Genomic DNA, 20,892 nt, shown 5'->3' on the forward strand with positions numbered 1-20,892 from the left:
TCTTGAGGGAAAAGTACAAAAACACCTGACATGTAATAACCAAGGAGGATGCTTGGTTAGCTCCCTATCAGCGTGCTACTAGAGGCTTGTTTTCAGTGCAGCCGGCTATCCTGGAAGACAGCAGAGAGTAAAGCCACTGTTAATTGAACCACTGTGATGGTACCAACAGAGACAAGCACCACATTTTTCTATCTTGTGTGTAGGTTTTTTCCCTCCTCAGTAGAAACATAACAGCAATACAATTATGCCATCCCTTTGAATCCTCCATCCAACGTGCCTGAAAGAGGGACACTTTAGGGGCCACCTGCAGCATCCCCAGGATCCCAGGGGAACTGTAGGAGAGGTAAAGACCAACATCTTTTAATTGCCAAACTTGTGCACAACCCTAGGGCTGCGCTGTGCTGAAACACAGCTTCGATTCATTACTTCATCAGCCATTTATTTTTGCAGCCATACGTCCACGCGCAGATCGTGCAGACTACACATCTCCCACGAAGGTCACACAATAGACTGACTGTATGCAGGTCCACGCGACGCAGAATGTCGTTTGTTGGGCTGTTTTTGTTTTGCCTAATCTAATAAAAAGGATATTTGAGAGCAGATTAACACTGAGTCATCTACTTTATTGCAAATATCTGGCTTAAACAGCTAAGTATCAAAAGCCAATGAGTTGTACATGAACAGGCACTATTTGCAGAAAATCCAGATCATCTATTTACAGTGGACATCTAATCTTTTTTTTTTTTTTTTTTGAGAAAAAGCATGACCATGATCCAGATCTGACCCTAAAAAAATATCTGAGCTATGATATGAACATAGAAACCCACAGCAGGTATCTCAAACCCAACAGCTGTAAGTCTCAGTGATCACCAGAAATGGTACATTATGCCCTTCCAGGGGTGATGGTGGGTGAAGTGAGCAGCAGTGGTGGTGGGGAAATCCATAATGTGAAGTGAGGGATCATGGACAAAGCTCTGGGAGCTGACTAGTTGAGCTGTACAAAATATCTCAGCACACGGTCCCACCAGGCACCCTGACTACCTTGAGCACACAGTATGCTCTCAATCCCAGTTCATCTTACTAGTTTGAGAGACTCATGTGGGAACTATCCCTCTCTTTTATACCATTTCTTCAGATGATCAGGTTTTTTGCTTTCATCCTCTGAACACACCCGACATGGGCAGCAGTCAGTCAGTGAGGACAATGTCCCCAAGCCCTTTTTTGGAGTCAGGATTTTCTCAACATCATACCTTCCTTAATTGAATTTTTTTGTGCAAGGTCTGCATCAAGCCCTTCTAACTTCTGGCAGTGTTTTTTTAAGCAAATACCTCCAAATGTAATATTCTGAAATAAGCAACTCTGTGAAATAAATTATACAACAATACATAAGGCTCCTGTCTTCTTCAGGGAATGTGAATCTTAAACAATTGTACGTGTTTATGTGTGAAATCTGACAAGCACACCATAAGCACAAGGCTAGGACACTTGCTCAATGTGCGCACCCACAGCCAAATTACAAATGTACTGAAGCTTACAGACACAGCACTTCAGTCAGTGAAAAGGATTACTGGAAGCAGCGTCAGAGAGAGAAGCTGCTGCTCCTGGAGCCAGGACTGGGAGGGCAAAAGGCCAGAAAAAACTGCTGGCCAGGGCAGCTGTTCCACTCTCACCTCTGACTCGCAGGATGACATGGGGCAAGACTTCATTCTTCAAGCAGTCTTGTGTGTTAAATATGGAAAATACTGGCCTACCTCAGAGCCCCAGGCTTTGCAGGTGGTGCTGAAGCATTCAGAGTGTCTAGAACAGAAAGGTTTCATATGTGCATTATAATTACAGAAAGTGAGATTGACTTGCAGCTCGTGCTTGGTAGGAATTCATAAAGCAGCTTGGGAATACTCCTGCAGCAGCAGCAAACTCCTACGTAACACTGCCCTGCAAATTAGAGCACTGGCAGTGCACTAGATCACACAATGCAACTCCTGAATTCTTGGTGCAGGTTCAGGTCTTAAGAGGTACTCGTGGCAAAGCTCCTCACTGCCTTCCTCTGCAATCATTTAAAATCCCTACGCACAAGCAAATTCCTCCTTCTGACCTAGAATTCTGTAAAGCAGACCATGCGAGCAAAGCGCTCCGCTGCATCCTCCGCGCCATCCACGACCCAGGCGCAGCACACAGGACGCACGTTTACTGTGCTGGAAAACAGCATTGCCAAAAGGGTCAATTAGTAGCAGAGACGATCAACTGTGCTCTGAACGGAGCTGCTTAAGTCACACACAGCCCAATTTTGACAGTGAGTATTGTGATACATAGACTTTTCTTACAGACGTCACATATCACATAGAAAACAATTTCTTTCTTTTAAGGGGATTACTTCCTAGCACCTTTATTTAAAAAAGCAAATACCCTACTGAGCCCAAAATAAACAGAGAAGAATATCCGTATTATAAATATTTTAAGGCTTCTGTGGAGACCAATTCACCCATCCAACTGCTTGCAAGGAGGATGCTTGCATGCAGGATCAGTGTGTGATGGTAAAGCTGGACAAACAGCCAATACTACGTAGTAACAGCCTGATGCCACTGCAACCCTACGGATTCTCATCCCGAATCCACTGGTGCCAAAGGGAATCTTTGATTTCATTGAATATTGGCTCAGGCCTCTAATGATCAATCTGCTCTTGCAGGAGTAGTTCAGCTGTTTGAGGCAGAACATGCAGGAGCAGATTCTGGCCTGAAGCTGCACCCTTACTGCAACGGGTGTAACTGCAAGTGTCCTGATGTTACTGCAGACTTACACCAGCACGGCTGAATAGGATTTGGTTCATTATATTCACACCACCATAAGCTGAACATCTGTGGGAAGTAGATTTTCTTTCCCTGCTGTTCTGTGAGGAGCTACAGACCGAGAGAGCAGGAGGGCGTCTGACCTCCATATGCCTTCAGCGCGTGCTCACATCTCATTCTACAATGAGTGTGCTGAATATTAAGGATTAACTATATCTAATCCTTCTAAGAGCATCTACTGACTAAGACAATTAAAATCAGACTCTCAGTTGTCTCTAGATGTCACCTGTAAAGCTGATTAAACCAGGATTGATTCAATGTCCTTTCGTAGTGCTTGGAATGCATTAAACCACGTCTCCTTAGGAGAGGAATGCTGCCAAAGGGCCTTTCCCAATTCAAGAGGGAAAACAGAAGGGCTGGGGGAACCACCACCTCCAACACCCCCCCACAGAAACCCCACTACAAAACATATTTCAGACTGCAGGGTGGCAAACAGGGTTGCTCATGAAAGGGACAAGCGAGCTGAACACAAGCCCTATGCAAATAGTCAAACGGTTGGTCCACAGCCATGCCAGAAAGCATCTGCTTCTGGAAAGGCAGCGGGGATTAGCAGCAAATACGCAGGGTCTCACGAGAGCATCAGTGTGCGTGAGCGACTGCATTTACACAGAGCCACGTGACTTACACGCAGGGCACTTCAGTCACCCCACAGTAACGATGAACGAACACGCGCAAGCTCTAACGATCGCTCTGCAAAGCTTCTCCGGCAGCTGTTGCAGTTCCTGCACCTCAGCAGCACTGACCAGCAGCCATCGCGGTTCCTCTCCCAGCCTGGCTTCTCCATTTGAGCTGTACATCAATGCTAAATCAGCAAACCAGCAACCCTCATCTGCAGTTTTTCCTGTGTAACCCCTAGACACACACTCTTGCTTTCTTTCAGGTACCTGATAACTTCTTGAATAGACGTCCGCCTGGGTGCACCTGGATACTGTAGCTCTTACTACTGCCTGACAGATCACCCGCTGACACTGTAGCAGTCACAGGCATTTGATCTTACAACATGCTCGTTGGCACCTTGTCCTCCCGATTCCTCCAGGAACTGAAGCTGCTGTGTACACAGGCCTGTTAAGATAAAGCAAGACCTATCCAAACTTCACAGCCACCGATGACGCATTTCCAGCAAGGATCACTAATCCGACTCCAGGAACATCCATTCATGCTTGCACCACGGATTTAATTGAGGGCAGCGCTCAGATGAGAGCTGACAATACCAATCACTCTGAGAGGCCTGAAGCAAAACAGCAAAACCAAATGTTTGCTAGAAATAATAGCAGCCTCTGGCCCCACGATGTGGGGTCTTTTCTCTCGATTCGCCAGTGCACCACACCCCAAGTTAATGTTAATCAAAAGCCACAAAGCCTTTGCATAGACAAGAATTAGCTCCTTATGTCTGTGCCAGTCAATCGGCTGCTCGGGACATTACAATCCCATTCCTTTTGTTTCAGACAAAACAGTAGTTTAGTGTCTTTCATATTTAACTGGGAATGAGAATTAATAGATTAATACAAAACCAGACAGCCTCAGCACTCTCTCTTGCAGCTTTATAAAGAAGCCTGTGTTAAGGCACTGCCAAACCTTCAATGATTACCTGAAAATAACCTGCCCAAGCACTCTCTTATTACCAAGGCATGAATTCCTCATCAAGGACACCTTCTTTCTTTCTGTTTTACTGCAAAATAATCCTACAGGCAACAGAAATTACTTCCTACTGCTATGCATCCAGCCAATTTACTCCAACAAAATCCTGAGAAACTTGAGGGGCGAACAACTGATTTCCAAGTTAATTTACCAAGATGTTGCTGTTAACCCTGGCGCAGGTAAATAAAAAGGAACAAAGATTTCCCTAGGGAAGGTAAGAGCAAGGCACCAGTCCTACAAGGAGCTAAGGTGGTGGTGAGATTTAGCCTCCTCCAGCAGAATTCATGCAGGTATAGCTCATTAATGATGGGGCCTAGACGTATGCAAAGAGACTTACCCACACAGAATTGCTGACTCTCTGAAACTAGAAGCAGCCCTCAGAAGATAACTGCATTTATAGACAACAAATCATAAGAAGCTAACTCCCTCCCCACCGCCCAGGAGACTCAAAACCAGATTCAACCCTGATAAAAAGATTATGCCACACAGTTTTCAAAGGAAACCTCCTTCATTTGCGAAGAGGGACCTGGGATGCAACCCATGGAGCCCAGTCTGCCCAGCCCTCTACTGGCCTCTTCTCCTTATTCTCCGATGCTAGGAGTGATGGATCACATTCAGGTTGGAGCAGCAGCTCTGGTCACGCATCCCACCCAACGCAAACGCAGCGACAGCACCCAGCAAACCCGTCCCGGCTGCTGCCTGCGCGATGGGGAGCCCATCCCCGCAGCGCAGCAGTACCCAGCCCCCCGGATGGAACCAGCCCCGCCAACGAGCAACCAGAAACCGCGCGTAAATAACTATGCCAACAACTAGCACAGCTCCTGCTTGTAAAACCCTCATTACAAGACACTTAGTTTAATTATCCTATGGAGCCAGACATCTAGTGCTCTTTAACGGCCCTGTGAGCGCTCCACTCCGCTTTTATTTCTCCTGAACAAAAGCATCATACAGTGTTTGCAAAGGCAGACATTATGCCAGCAAATATTAATAGCTCTGTGCATTTATTTTTCACCAAAAATTATGTACGTACACTCACATGAAAATGAGAAGGCATTCCCAGGCTCCTGCCAATGCTGTATAGTTTAGCTATCAAAGTATATTTTTTTTGGCAATAAAACTGGGCACCAGCTGAAAAATGGTTTTGTTACTCATAGCCATGCCCAAATATGACATTCATGTCTCAGATACTTGCACCTGCCTATTTAGAAAGGCAGTATCCATCTGTAAAATTCAAGTTCTAGGCTGGATTCAGACTGCATGTGTTTAAGTCTCACAGAAAATTTAACAGGTTTGGGCTTTTTTGCCTCCAGTGCTGAAATCCCAGAGTTGCCCAGCTCCATCTGTAAATACTAATTTTCCTTTTTTTCTCCCCCTTTTGCCAGAATTCTTTAGCTGGAGATAAGATTTAAGGACCATAAAAAGCAGTGCAAATGAACACCAGAGCCAGCTGACAGCAAAATGCAGTATGAAAGGCAAGGCTTTCTCCTCCAACCAAGTTACTCCGGTGCTGCTCCGAGCAGACAAAAACCACTCTGAAATGTGAACGCTTCCCCTCCCAGCGGCTTTCACCTGTTCCACCAGCTGGAAAGGCTGTGGGGACCCATTCATCACAGCCTCCATTCTCTCTCTGTCTTGCAACTGCAGGCTAAAGCAGGCTTCTCCAAGAGGAGGGTGGGAAAGAAACCAAGACATATGAGCTCTGTAAGTAACAAGAAATCCGAACGCTGTATTGAGCCCTTTACCCGTGACCCACACCTTCTGCACAGAAACCTCTCTTGCACATGGGGTTGAGAGCAGTAAATTTCTTTACTTCAAGCACGGGAAATAAGCCAACACATTTGTGGGAAATCCTCTCCTGAGACAGCCAGAGATGAATTCTCAGTCTGGTTTTAAGGGAAAGAGTTACAACAAAGCAGCAGAACTTATTTTTTCCACTGTTCCAGCTCTATTGGAAAGAAGGGGGGGGGGGGGGGGCCGGGGATAGCTGATGTGAACACCACTCAGTAAGGCTAATGTTTTCCAAGAATCCATGTCAGGTGCAGTCCCCCACTGACTTGAAGTGGAAACAACCGTTTCAGCTCTCCTTCACAAAAAAAGCTCCCACCCACAACAAGCCAATGCACCTAACCCAGAATACCACTACAAAAAGCCCTGATACCTCATGGGTCTTTTGAAAGCACCAGCTCAAGTAGGCAACACAATAACTCTCCACTGTAGGAAAGTTCAAAGAGGATGCTACGTGAGCTGGTGGGAAACAGGGGCTCCAAATAAGTTTTCAGGAGAAATAACTCTGATATACTAAGCCAGCTTGTCACACATGCTACAACCACATCCTATTTGGTCACTATAGAAACCTACAGCCATGAATTGTGAAATTATCTATACATGCAGACACAGCATCTTACATCTGCGTCAATCTTCTGTTACACAAGATGTGAGTTGTCAAGAGCACGTGGAAATGTTTAACAGGGTACGTCTCCATTGCCCAGGAAATGAAGAGACGAGAGATGGATGAGAGACACTTGACTTTCTACAAAAGAATATGAACAGAGTGCTGGGGAAAAGAGAAGGAAGAGATCAAAGCATCTTTATGCATCCAGACTAAGAATAAAGGAAAGTACATCTACTTGGAGTTTTGCAGACAGGACTGATCAGCTTATGGGAAGGCAGGAAGAAGAAAGTGTGAAGCTTTTTGAAATTCGTTTGCATCTAACGGCTCTCTGACAACTCACAGGTACAACTGGAGAACGAGCACCTTCTTTTGACACCCAGTCTGGAAGGTGCAACCTCGATGTGTGGTCTTTCTGAGCCAGCCCCAGGCTACTGGAGCCAAGAGACAGCTCAGAGCCAACAGACTGTACATTGTTACAGTTTAATTCTGCACTTTCTTAGATTTATGGTTTCCTTTTGCAACTGTATTTCGAGCTTTTGAGATTTCTGTCTTCCCCCAAGGTAGCAAATTATTGAGAACAGTGTTGCAGCTCTGTATTTTGTAGTCCAAACCACACTGGTTTTCTTCCATCAAGCTGCAGGGCTCAGGTGGTTCACCAAATGCCGAAGAAAACTGAGAAGTCTCTTTTGGAATTTCTGGCAATAGGCAGGCAACTGCGGAGGCAATACATCAGTTCAGAAAAATCCAGTACGCTCAGATGGCCCTGGAGTCAGGCAAGCCCTGACCATCTCCCAGGCAGCACTTCCAGCGCAGAGACACCGTTCACAGAGCCCACGCAAAGGTTCAAAGACAGCACGGCGTAAGTCATGGTTTCTGCAGGGCTTCTCAAATGCCTCGCACACAGCCTCCTTCATGCAACTTTTTCAGACCTGATGTAAAGCTTGGTATCTTTAGAGGATCCTTCCATCCCAGCAGACACCAATACATCACATGAAGGCACTTTCCTGGACAGTGACAGCAGAGGGAAGAAAAGCAGAAAACTCCCTTTGCAATATTGACATTGAACACGCAAAAGAAAATTGTTTTCAGCCTCTCTATCTCTGCCATTGTCCCTCTGCGCACTGGAAAGGCTCCGGTGCTGTGACACTGGGGAAAGCACTCAGTGCTGACTGCACACTAGCAGATCCAACAGCCCTCAGGCCGGCACATCGTCACCTCCTCTTGACAGAGCCAGGTTACCAGTACTGCCGTGAGTGAACAGCAGCGATGCACTCCGCGGCCAGAGGCTGAGTAATGCAGGTTAGCAAGACAGAAGTGCGAGGCTGGGGCAAAGCTCCATCACCCTCCTGTGGCTCAGACCTGACTGATCTCCGGGAAGGTAATTAAATTCTGTCTCCACAGCCATCTACCACCAGATCCTTTGGCTGCAGGCATCCTCAAAGTTTACGTCAGTGCCCGATGTGATTAGGGTTTTAATAATGTGGACACTGGGCTCTGAAACAGCATTAAACCACTTTGACAGGAAAAAGACTATTTTCTCTTGGAGTTTTTCCCTGCCAAAGGCTGAATTTCACGATTGTCTGTGCTGTGGCTGGGCCCCACAACCAGCACAGACTCTGTCGCTCTCAAAGAGGGGCACGTAGGCAAGTCAACAGGATTTTGGGGTGCACACTTTGCTCACCGCTTCAGATTATCATTGGACAGGAGAGGAGCAGCAGGCAATGAGGGGGTGGCCAGGCCTTTGAGAGATCTGTGGGAGGAAGAGCAGGTGCAGACCATGCATAGGCAGACCATGCACTTGTGCAGGACACAGAGCAAGAAGATGATGCTACAGATGACGTCAAAGATGATGCTATAAGCCCTATCGCAGTTTACATGCTGGGTAAACAGTTCTCACCTTCCATGTAGGAACGGCTCTGTGCTGTGACTGCTCCAGCAGCTCCGCAGCTCCCGAAAGCCGTCCCGAGAGGCAAAGGAGCAGCGGCGCAGCTCACGGCACTGTGCTTGCACAGTACCAACCCACCACCCCGAGACCTCTCCCCTTCTCCATACACACGTTTTTCCAGGAATACAACTCATTTCAGAAGTTCTCAGGCAAAGGTCAAACTCCATTTGGTGCAGATTCTGCCTGTGCTCAGCCAGCTTTGCTGCACATCTCGCAGTGATGGATGGCTGGAGCTGAACAAGGCACAAAGGAGCTCCAGCAAACAAGCACTGCATTCAGCTGAACGCCTGCCTCAGACCCCCGTGCTGACTAAAACTCTTTCATACCGCAACAGATGCATCGACTGTGTTTGCTGAGACGCCTCTGTGCAAAGCCTCTGAGGGGAAGACAGCCCTCGGTTCTTTTCTCTCATTTTGGGTTTTGGTTTTTTTGAAGTGATAAAAACCAACTGAAAATAACTCCACACCACACTACAATTACAAATCCAGCACGAAGCACCTTGAGAGGTTCACAACTGGCAGCTACATAGTCATTTCACTGGAGCTCTTCAAGTTCATTTCTCAATCACAGCTAGGCACTAGGAGAAACACGGTGGAAATACAAAATGGTTCTATGGAATAACTTCAAAATAAACAACCAAACATATAAACTTATCCTAAGAATTTCCTTTGTCAGTTTGGGCTTCCCTCTAGAAAACAGATATAAGGAGGCTTCAGTATCTTTGATTTGGATACTAAATTAAGAAATTAGTCTTTCCAATATTAAAACCCAACACAGAAGAGTGCAATTCCAACATTTAGCTCTACATCTAGGGCCAAGTCCTCAGCCGAGGAAGAGCAGTGCCGCTCCGCTCCCTACAATGCTGTATTACACTGCAGGGTCTGGAATTCAGCCCAATGTCTCATGCAGTGACTGGCCCCTCAAGCAAGACCTTGCACATGTGCAAAAAGCAAGTCAAACCCATGGCTTTCACAACAGTGTTGAAGGAAAGAATTTACAAGGTGGCAGAGATGATATATATGCTATAAGTCACTGACAGAAGAGAAAGCTCAGATGAAGCAATCTGTGAGAAAAGCAGAGCCCTGACACGTAGTAACAGAGCAGAGCCAGGGTTGCTCAGCAGCAAGGGGGGTCTTGGCGTGGAAGTCCTGTGCAGAAGTCGTGCCAGCACCACGCTCTCAACGGGGGGTGCTCGTGGGACAAGGACACGTGCTCCAGCACAACAGAAACTTCACAGAAATGGTTTTTTTTTGTTTGTTTCATTTAAACAACTAACACTTCTGCATTACTCTGACAACACACAGCACTGTCTGGTGACTCTCATTTATGCAGTATCATTATCAGAGACTAATTTGTCACAGCAGGCTAAAGCAATTCTTGTCCAGTATTATCCCCTGTAGCAAAAATGTCATCTGACAAGCATAAGGCTTTCCTGTTTCTGTCACACACTGTATATTTTTGGGAATGAAACACAGAGGAAAGTAACCAGGCATGTGGCAGGGGCCTGAATTATTCTGGGACAAGAGGTTGACAGATCTTAAGAACCAACCAGCAACATTCTCAAAAGGGAAGCACAATATACTGAATGTACAAGTGATTGACAGGATATACCTCATCCTGATGCTTTTCTCCAGAACCAAGAGGAAAGCCTTTTCTTTAACCAAGTGACATGAAAAACATTACATACAAAACTTGCACCTTGAATATTTGCTAAGTTATATCTAATAAAAAACCCCCAGCAGTCAAAGAAGCCAGAAAAAGGAGTCCTAGGCAAAACACACCTCCAGCGCTTTTGAAGTGTTCATTATACCGAATAAAGGCAGTCTGTATATCTTATGTATACACTGGGTATAGATCAACGGACAGTAAAGCATGTGTATGCATATCTAGGTAAGTCGTTATTCAAATCCCAGTGCTTCAAATGATTCTGTTCAAAGGCACTAATCTGAGCACAGGGCAAATCACCTTACATGCCCGGTTCTTACTCTTGCATTATCACAGGCCAGAAGCAAAGGACAGTGTTTAAGAGGGTCGTGGGGAGGTTCCCATCTGCCTAATTATTACCAGCTCTTCAAATGTTAGTGTCTGTACAGGTGTACATACACACAAACAAGCAAAACAGGAGGCAGCACCTCTCTGTCAGCCCAAACACCAGAGGATCCATCTGCCTCCCCCACTCCCCAACCTGCCTGTTGCTTGGGAGAGAGAGGCCATTTACTCACCCCATTACACTTGTTTTGATCCATGGTCACGACCAATCTGTCTACAGACAGGGAATTTCACGTCCTACTGAACACTGGCACCACTAGGCATTTGCCTTTCAGCCAGGTGACCACCTGAGTCAGCTCATGCCCCTGCTGAATCAAGTCCTTACCTTCTTTTGAACCAGTGGTGACAGTAGCTGCAGTGGTCCCTGATGCCCGTCCCACCGGGCTGGAGTGCTTCCCAGCCCTGCCGGGGATTTTAAGTCCACTTGGCTTCAGCATGCTTGCTGTCTGCTGTATCTCAGGCTTGTATCGCCAGTGTCTCAAAAAGCTGTCCTGGTATCACTGTTCAGGCTTCTTGATGCTGGATCTCTTCTTCCATCGTCACAGACCTGGGAGAGCAGAGCACACAGAAATCAGACAGAGAACGGCTGGGAAAGCACTGAACAGGCTCCCAGAAAGCAGTGCCCCGTTCCTGCTTGCATGCTTAGGAGGCTCAGAATCTTTCATTTCTTCTCCTGTTAAACAAGGGTGATAATTTCCTTCACTTCCCATCCTAATGCTACATTCTTTTCCCCAGTCTTGCAGTCTCACTTGAACCCTGGAGTCCTGGACCAAAGCTGAAGCCTCCCAGAACCACCAAACGAAAAATTCAAATCACTTTAGGATTTGAGTGACTAAAATTGTTGACTGGTTTTAAATTCTAAAGTGTCAGCTCGTGCATCAGCCACAACCCAGTCCTGCTGCTCTGTGGAGGCACCGTCAGAGCCCTTACCAAAGGCACCCTAACGACCTCCAGCACTAGACCTCTGTTGCATGGTCCCCATTTTCACAAGACTTCAGGGCAGCCTCTCCAAATTCACAGGAGGAGGAAGAGGCCAGTGTCCAAGATGGGGCTCTCAGTTCCCTTCAATTAAGAATGAATCCAAAACCTTGTCACAGAAAAAGGTCATCTGACCCCATGGATTTCCAGTAACACTGAAAAAACTGTCAGAAATCGAAGCATGACTCTTACCAACTACTCGTCAGTGAAGTCACATAACCCTTCTCTAAGCTGTTCCCTTCCTGGTAAGCAAACAGAATAAAACCTCCAAACTCCTCGCAAGCACATTGCATCAATGAGCACACAACTCCTCAAGCAAAAAGGTTTACGACAAGAAAAGAAGAATAAAGGAAATTACTAAGTTGCTTTAAAAAAAAAATATGTAAAAACATTCCTAATGGATAAAGAAAAACAATCAAAAAATGTGAGACGATCAGCCAAAAGGAAGCTAAGGCTGGCTGACTGCGCAGGCTGGGATGCAGAGGGAAGAAGGTGGCAGCAGCGTGAGCCAGGGACAAGGCCAACATAATGGCAAAGGGAATTGCAAAGAGAGCAAAGCAAGGACCAGCCAGAAGCTGGGGGACACCCAGACCTGCTTCCCGGGCTGAGGAAGGAGGCAGCACTCCGGAGAATTAACACAGTAAAGATTTACAGATGCTGCGAGCGGGGAATTGCAATAGTGGGGACGGGAAGTGATTAAGGCATGAGTAAGGATTTCAACACAGGCTGGGTCAGAGCAAGGGGAGGGCTGGCAGGGCTCCAGGGAAAGCTGCAAGCAGACAGAGGAGGAAAAACCACAAGGAGAGTTCAAAAAACTGTATTCCTGAGGACTCACAAATATCTGAGCCACCAAAGAGTGTTTCAGCAGTAAGAGTCAGTCACCCCACACCGGCTTAGAGAGACAAAGCAAGGAGGGCTCAGCAGAGACAGCCTGGGGAGCGAGCCCGAGCGAAAACCCAAGGGACCAAGCCCCATCTCTTCCCCAAGCCCCCCACAAAGCATGTTGAAGACCCAGGGTGGGTTCAGGCACCAGCAGACAGCACCAGCTGGGGAGCATTCAGCTTACACAGAAGTCAGGGCTGTTGATGAGAAGCGAGATGCTCGGATCACATCACCAGCAGCAGGAACAATGGACAAGAGCAAGCAGTTGGTGTTGAGAAAGAGAAAACAGCCTTCCTGCAACACAGCCAGCAAGGACCAGGCGCTGTCACAGAGCTGGACAGGAGGCTGCAGTTTCCAGCTCTACTTAACATAAAATAGGGAGACAAGTAACAGAATCTGGAGGTGAGAAACACTGATCAGCCTGATTCCTCCTACCTGTCAAGCCATCAGACATCTCTCTCCCACCCACTCCATCTCCTATGACACATTTTGCCCAGGGCTAGCTTTGATTTTACAGAGCAACTTGATTCCTAGCACTTCTGCTGGCAGGTGATGTACTTTACCAAGAGATCTCCTCCCACATCCATCACCTTCAACCTCAAGGTTTGCTCTCTTCGCCGTACGCCTTTACTCCTAGATTTACACACCTCCTCGCCCGGTCCCACCTCTGTTTGCAAGGTTGGATGCTGCACTTGCGGTTAAGCAAGCTGGGGATGCAGGTTCTTCCAGATAAAACAGGATGGCCGGTTGAATCCAGAACCAGGAACACGGATGGGGGAAGGATAAAAGGACACAGGGGAAAGATAAAACAGCAGTAGAGAAGAATTTAAGCAGGAAAGGGTGCCAGAAGAATAAAAGTATTTTGCAGTTTTTCAGGCCTCTGTTAAGGGGAGCCTCTCTGGATCCCTAACTTGGCAGCCAGAACCACACAAACTTTCAGGAGACAGCGAATTTAGTCTGTTCCTCTATTTTGCTGCTCATCTGTGAAGAGACGGGGAACTTCAGTTCACTCTCCCTCTGCTACTCATTGTCCCTGAGATCAGTTGGCTGCACAAGTCACAGCACACTGTGATCTTCTCCTCCTTCTCAGGATAACTGGATTATCTTTTTATGCAGGGGGAGAGAAACAAGAGGAAGTGCATTCCCACTGGATAAAGACTTCTGCCAGAAACCTTTATACAAACACTTTTGCTTTCAACATAATAATCCTGAAAAACAAGTGAACTCCACAGGCTGCTAATTAAGCTGCCCTCCAAACAGATAGCTTTTTTTATCCTGAAATACAATCACCACAACTAGTTCACGGCCATGCTCACTGGGGCTCCACGCCACACATCAGATTAAAAATCCTCTGAAGTCCACCCTGCATCACACCCAGATACCCAGTGTGTGCCCACAGGAAAGTCTGGCAGGGGCTAACTTGCGTATCTAAAGTTCATTCTCATCTCCAAGAGCTGCAGACCGACCAAAGCCAGGAAACAGGGGCGACTGCCTCAGTATGTACCTGCGCACTCATTATCACAGGGAAACGAGGATGAACTTGAGTAAACTGTACTATAAATGCAGCTTGTTAGAAATTTATACACGAAAATAAATGTCTGGGACATTTTTAAAGGAGTCTATGCCTGCTGCTAGGGACAGATACCCCTCCTCTGTCACTAGTTTCTCCCCAACATCAACATAAAAAAAAAAACACATATGGGCAGATTTTTAAGAAGCTCTGAACACCAAGCACGGAGCTCTTCCAGATTACACCATTAGGTCACCTTCACCACCCAGAGCAATGCTGCCCTCAGCCATCCAAGTCCCATGTTAGCTCGCAAGCCAATGATGCAGCTTTTGTGCTGCAGAAATATCCTCAGCCTGGGACACAGGCCAGCATCTCCACAGGGCACTGCTCTGCTCCATTAGAGATAACAACTTGCCCTGAGCTCCTGTACGGTACCTTCGGCATCCCAACAGGCCCTAGGAACAGAGCCCTTCTGAAAAATCTGTTTCCAGCAGCAAACGCTGAACACAGGCAAGTACGATGCCACATGTGGCCTAAGAAACGTAAGCGATTGTCTCTCTCCTAGCCTCTGTAGTCCCTGTACAAGCTGTAAGCTTTGCCCTTGTGTATAACTTCATGGAAACATGACTTTCTCCAGATACACTGTAAAAAAACCCTATTTGCCACTGTGGATAATCCGGGGCCACCAGCTCAGCTTTTGTTTTTTCTTCCTTGTCCAAGATGATGCAGATTACAAGGATTTTCTAGATCTCTGCTAGATTCTCCCTGCAATCTTTTCATACTGGGATGAATGGTTCTGTCTGTTCCCACAACCAAGAAAAACATCCCAGGAATGCACAATATGAAAGCCTGCTTCAAATGACCAAAACAGTCTGTTCTCCATCTTTCCGTCAGAAAAGGGGACAGCTGGATCTGAGTCATCCAGGCTCAGATTCAAAAAGGGGAACAGTTCTCAACTAAGCACAGATGTACATCCAAAAAACACCTTTGCCAGGAGCAATATATTTGGATACGCAAGTCTCCACAACGCTGGCCAGGCATCAGAACAGCACACATTGAAACCAAAGAAACAATTGGAGGTGCTTAGACTTCAATAATTTCTCAAATGTTGTAGAGGAAAGACACAAAACAAGGAATCCTTTGGCAGTCCTGGCAATATGGCTATCCACAAATTTCTCTGCGTCATCCACCCCTTCTACTCTCCACAAGGCACGTCGGTACTTGCTTGCCACTTGGAATACCATCCCATTCGAGACAGACATAAGCAACAAAGAAGACCCCCCCCATTCAGCACACTCCCCAGAAGAAAGCCCTCATGGGGACATGCCCATCCAAGGGTCTGTTCACCTCCACAGATCGAGTGAAACAACTGCAAGACGCAGAAGCACGTTTCCAGACACCAGACTGAGTTGGCCTGAATCCCATCCTGTGCCTGCTGCTTCCTTCTGGATGGATCTCGACGCAAGAAGTGTTCACCCACCACGACACCCTAGGCAAGGCCTGGGGACTCTGCTGTGAATGCAGACCCAAGTGGAATTTCGACTGGCTGTATCTGAGCACTACTGTAACAGTTGTGTGTATGGAATATTTTGTGGGGAAATAACTACTTATGTTTTAAAATTAAACATATAGCCAAAAAAAAGTTAATACCAAAATTTAGGTTTCTAATTTTCTAAATTTAGAAATCCACATGTCAGAAAATAAATTTGAAGCTTGCAGTCAGTCATGCACACACCTTTTCAGGACAAGGGCCCATTAAAAATGATAAATAACAGTATCTAGTTATCAGACTGAAGGAAATCAAGGGTATCATGTTGCATGGAAGCTTAATGATAAAGACAATGCAGATAAGCAGTAAAGCACTTCATTTTTTTAAAACAATCTTGACTCATGCAAATAACCAGTGACTTCAAAGACAACTATTTGGATAGGGAAAGGTGTACACAAAGTCTTTGTTTTTACCTACTCCCATCTAAGATAATCTTTCGAGAAATAATAATTTGTGCCATCATTTCAAACACTATGCCGGCTTTCCTCACGTTCATACTAAGGACAAGGAACAGCAGGGTTTGGGATGCAGCCCTATGGGAGCACGTCTGCAAGTGGAGAGAATGCAAGGAGAGCTTCAGCCATTTTCAGAGCTGTCCTAAGATGTGGTGGTGCGGCTGAATCTGCACAGACTCTTGCATTAATAATAAAGACACAGTTTGGAAAGACCAGGAATTCTGTCTGCAGCTGCTCTGACAAAGTAATAACAGCGACTCCACACAGCATAATGCAAAGTGCATTTTACACCTGCAAGGTAAATCCCCGTCCTCTATAGGAAAGAAAAACAACCCCCCCATGCTGCTGCACAACATGCAGCTGAGGAAGGTCCAACAGCGCTTTGGCTTCCACACATCCTTTGCACGCATGTTCAGGAGAGTTAAATGCAGAACCAGGAACTTCATTTTCTGCTCATGCTCTGGCTCTATCTGAGAGAGTACAGAGCCTCGAGCAGGCTTCTGGGTTTGGTCCCCCAGCCTCTGTCATTCAGCAACCTCTGGAACTCCAGACAAGAGTGAACTCATGTTGGCACGGCCCCAAGAACCACCCCTGTTCCCCACAGACACACGACTGCCCGTTCCCACAGTTCACTCTCACTTGCTTCTGGATGGATCTCGACGCAAGAAGTGTTTACCCACCACGACACCTTAGGCAAGGCATTCAGAATCTTCCACTGAAAAAAGCATTACTGCTTGCAGAAACCTGCAGCATCGGGCACCAAAAACGCTGAAAACAATACCTGGAGCCCAACATCTCCCTGAAAACAAACCGCTAGAGCAGACTTTGGTCCACTGATTGCTGGAGGAGCTCTTCACTCACTTCAGCACCAAGCACACAGAATAAAGGCAAAAAGCTTTCCATGCCAACTCTGGTATTCATTTATTCCTCCTTATACAAATCCTTTACTGGCCTAAAGATACTGATTTTTTTTTTTTCAAGTTATGTAAAGTGATTTCATTTCTTGTTTCTGAGCATTTGGTTGCATCCACTTCATATTTCCAAGCTTTTCTGCACCTTCCCTGCTCCGGGAAAACGAGATTCTCGGGCAACAAAGCTCCATCTCAGAGTTGTGACTCTAGAACACCTTACTGCTCAACCGACCACATGCCAGTGGCAAGCACAGGCAAAGGTTTTGTGCCCCAGGCTCCTGACACCACCACACTGGCCATGCAGCAAAGACATTTCATTTGCCTTGAAATGAAAATCCAAAGGCCAGGCCCAAACCGCTCAGACTCCTGCGGAAGGGACAGGAAATGAATCCGATCAACGTAAGGACAAGATCTGATAAAGCCAAACTGCAGCTTTGCTAATCGAGACAGAGATTATGCTGAGAAGAAAGGGCAATTTTATCTTTTAATTCCTTAAGATGTTCCATCCGATCCAAGGTAATCATACCATCGCCTTCTCACTTCTTTGTCTAGTTACTCCTTCTGACAAGCAATCAGAAACCTATTTCTGCAGCACATGGCAGATTAGGATTAAATCCTCTCAATTAATTGAAGTATAGAGGAAATAAGAGACGCTCATTCTTAATAAGGCTCAGAGTCCTCTCCCAAGAAAACCTTTCCTTCTCCCACAGACGGAACGGAGGCAGAGTACCACAGGAATGAAAGGAGCACATCACCTTCAGTTCCACACAGGTAAACCAGCAGATCCTGGTACCCTCCAGCAGCCACCAGGATTTTTTTCTTCCTTGCAGTTGAATTCACACAGGTTCTTCAGCCATGAAGCTCTGTTGTTACTATGTAGCCTCCCTTATGTGTCTGAAAGGCTGTTAACCTCTAAAAACGCCGGTGTTTAGTCTTCTTTCTCGCTCAAGTTTTGTAATAATTAGCACAGAATGCAAAGGGGAAACCTAGAGGCCTTTTATTTAAAAACTGAGATTTTTTTTTTTTTAAGCTAGTTCTAACCACCGTGATAGACTAATCACCCTGTGATTTAACTACAAAACAATTGTTATTAAAGGCAGAATGTGCAAAAACATCCCATTGCACTCTAACTAAAAACCACAATGCAAAACCTGAGGCAAAGTGAGGGGAAAAAAAAAAACAACAAACAAAGAACATTCAAGGAAGTCATCATACACAATCTGGAGAGTAATTACGGGCATGCTGATGAGCTCACACTCCCCATGCTGGCAAAACGCCTACTGAAGACTGACACAGGAGACAGCAACAATTCTGCACTAATTGCAGAGCAAAACTATCTCTGATTTGTGGGAAAAATCCTGGGGATGGTCTTGCTGCTAAATGAGCTCCTGCTCCCTGGAGTTGAGCCCTGGAGGCAGGGGACAGTGACCCTACAGAAATCTCTAGGGGCATGACACCAAAATCGCACGGCTCACATGGGAAGGGAACAGACTCTACATGAAGACTTCAGAACTGCTGTCCTCCAGGACAATTTGGACTTGATCCAATGGCTATTCTACTCCATGAAAGGTTTCTCTGCAATTCAAGCTGCTTTGACAACATCCAAGTTTCCTGCTCACAGAAAGTGTTACTCGTCATAAGCAGTATCTGGAAAGGAAACACGAGAAGAGGAGGCAGAGTGCAGGAAAGGCAACGACACTCGATAAGTGTATTCTGTTATAACGGCTTGGTATTTTACTACTGGAGAAACTATTTAATTAAATATGAGCTATACAGTAATTCAGTTGTGCTACACACCCTGCACAGAGCTGCAGCAGGATCTAAACTTTTAGAATTTCCCGGCTTTTGGCTGCTTGATTTAGTGCAGCTTTAAAATTAAAACCTGCACCTGCAATGAAGACTTCTTCACAGGCCAGCCCTGGTTTGTAGACTGTAACTGAAAGGCCGGAGCAACAAAGAGCAAAACATAGGGAACAACTGGTCTCACTAGTTTCTTCTCTCTCTCTTTGCACATCGAAGTTTTTTGAAACTCGGAATTCTGTTTTCATTTTCCGTGCAGTGTTATGACAGCCTGTCTGATGGTAGCGCAGTTGTACGAGCTTAAACTTGCAGATGATTTGGTTAAAAGATAGCAAAGAAAACAGGAGTGGAATGCAACATGTTTCTTGGTGTAATTGAGGATACCACGGGACACACTGGGCTTGCCACTGCAACCTGCACTGCGCTCCCCTAATGCTGCCCAATGTCTCCACGCACACTCTCAAGCGCACCAAGACAAGACCCCATGTTCACGCAGTCACACATTTAGCGTAATTTGGTAGGCAGGGGAGACCTGGTCATCACAGCAGGAACAAGAGCAAAGCCTTGCCCTGGGATGCTGCAGGTGTAGTGCCTGGTACAGAACCCCCTTCGGAAGAGCGCCAGTGCAAACAATGTCACATCGAGGGAAAATTACCCCTGCCTCTCCACAAGCTGCTGAAACTTCCGTCAGGGATACAGGAAAGCAAGGGCCTGCCCCGCACTTGATGCAACCCCTTCCGTTTAGTTATAAAGCTACCTTGCAAGGTTTTTTATTCCTGCAGTTCTGCAGTCGTAGTTTCAGCCTCTGCTGGCTAGGATCCCCCCACCAGCTGCCAGCCCAGATTCATCCCAGCCAACCTTCTGCCCACGTACCTGCTCTGCCCTTTGCACAGCTCTGACACTCTCCCATGGTGTCCAGCCCCCATGAGACAGCTTTGCCCTTTCTCCGCCTTCACGATGTTCTTTTGAACAAGCAAAGCTCTCCTCTGAGAGGTCCCGAGATAGCAGACTCACCATCTCCTGGTTCATCTTAGGAGACCTCCATCACTTGAATTCAGCCCATTTTAGACACGGGCAACCCAAAACGCATGCTGCATCCCAGGCGACGTCTCACCAGGCCTTGGACAAACTCTGTGCCAAATACCGTGAGCTAACATCATCTCATTCTTTCAAACAAAGCAACTATTCCCAAAAGTTGAAAGAATAACTAACCCATCTTTACATTCTGACTGTTAAGAGTAAGCTGAGATGCAACAAGAGGCAAACTGAAAAGGAGATACAGACCATCATGATCAAAAACGATCAGAGGGATGGAACACACTCAGCTGACCCCTGGGCTATGTGCGCTAATTGCTGCCTTCTCCTGAGCCTCGTTATAAACACGGCAGTTTCCCCAGACCTCAGCCAACGCTGACAGATCTCCACAAATCTCACCATAACCAGTGGTGGAGGCAGGGAGGTCAGCAATCCAGAGAGTTTGCTTTTGGCCAGGATGCGTTCAACCCCAGTACAAAGGTGCTTAGAAAAAACAGGAGTTTAGACAGCTCACAAACCTTACAGTGCAAGAAGGAACATGTCTCTTATTCACACTACGTCCCTATCAACAACCAAAAACATCATCATTTTGGCAAGTTATATCAAATTGGATCTTATCCATCAACACTGTTACGTTATCCCCTCCTGCCTTGCGGTTCCTTTCACCCACACCTTACCATCTGCCTGGGAGAGGCTGTCGTTTACTTGGGATTGCACCACGTGTAGAGAAGCAGCTCCCGGCTCAAAGCCTCTAGGCACCAACCACCCAGCACCATAGCATGGCTACCTACTATGGTATATCAGAGGAGGTTCGAGATTACTGTTTCTAGGGGGTGAAAACAGAAACCACCACCCTACAGAGCCAGACTGCAAAGCAGGTGTGGAGACTGAACATGCTTGATGTG

General features: G+C 46.4%; 1 protein-coding gene across 3 annotated transcripts in view; it reads right to left on the reverse strand.

Moving 5' to 3' along the window:
- The window catches only part of CLIP2 (CAP-Gly domain containing linker protein 2), an 80,647-nt gene that overhangs the window by 53,296 nt on the left and 6,459 nt on the right, over positions 1–20,892 (reverse strand). For all 3 annotated transcript variants that reach the window (XM_075440113.1, XM_075440115.1, XM_075440112.1), the window contains exon 2: positions 11,193–11,414. In XM_075440113.1, the coding sequence (XP_075296228.1) occupies positions 11,193–11,304 (112 nt within the window). In that variant the 5' untranslated portion in view covers positions 11,305–11,414. The remainder of the gene's footprint in view (positions 1–11,192; positions 11,415–20,892) is intronic.

This window comes from Opisthocomus hoazin, chromosome 20 (assembly GCF_030867145.1).
Source record: "Opisthocomus hoazin isolate bOpiHoa1 chromosome 20, bOpiHoa1.hap1, whole genome shotgun sequence".
NCBI lineage: Eukaryota > Metazoa > Chordata > Aves > Opisthocomiformes > Opisthocomidae > Opisthocomus > Opisthocomus hoazin.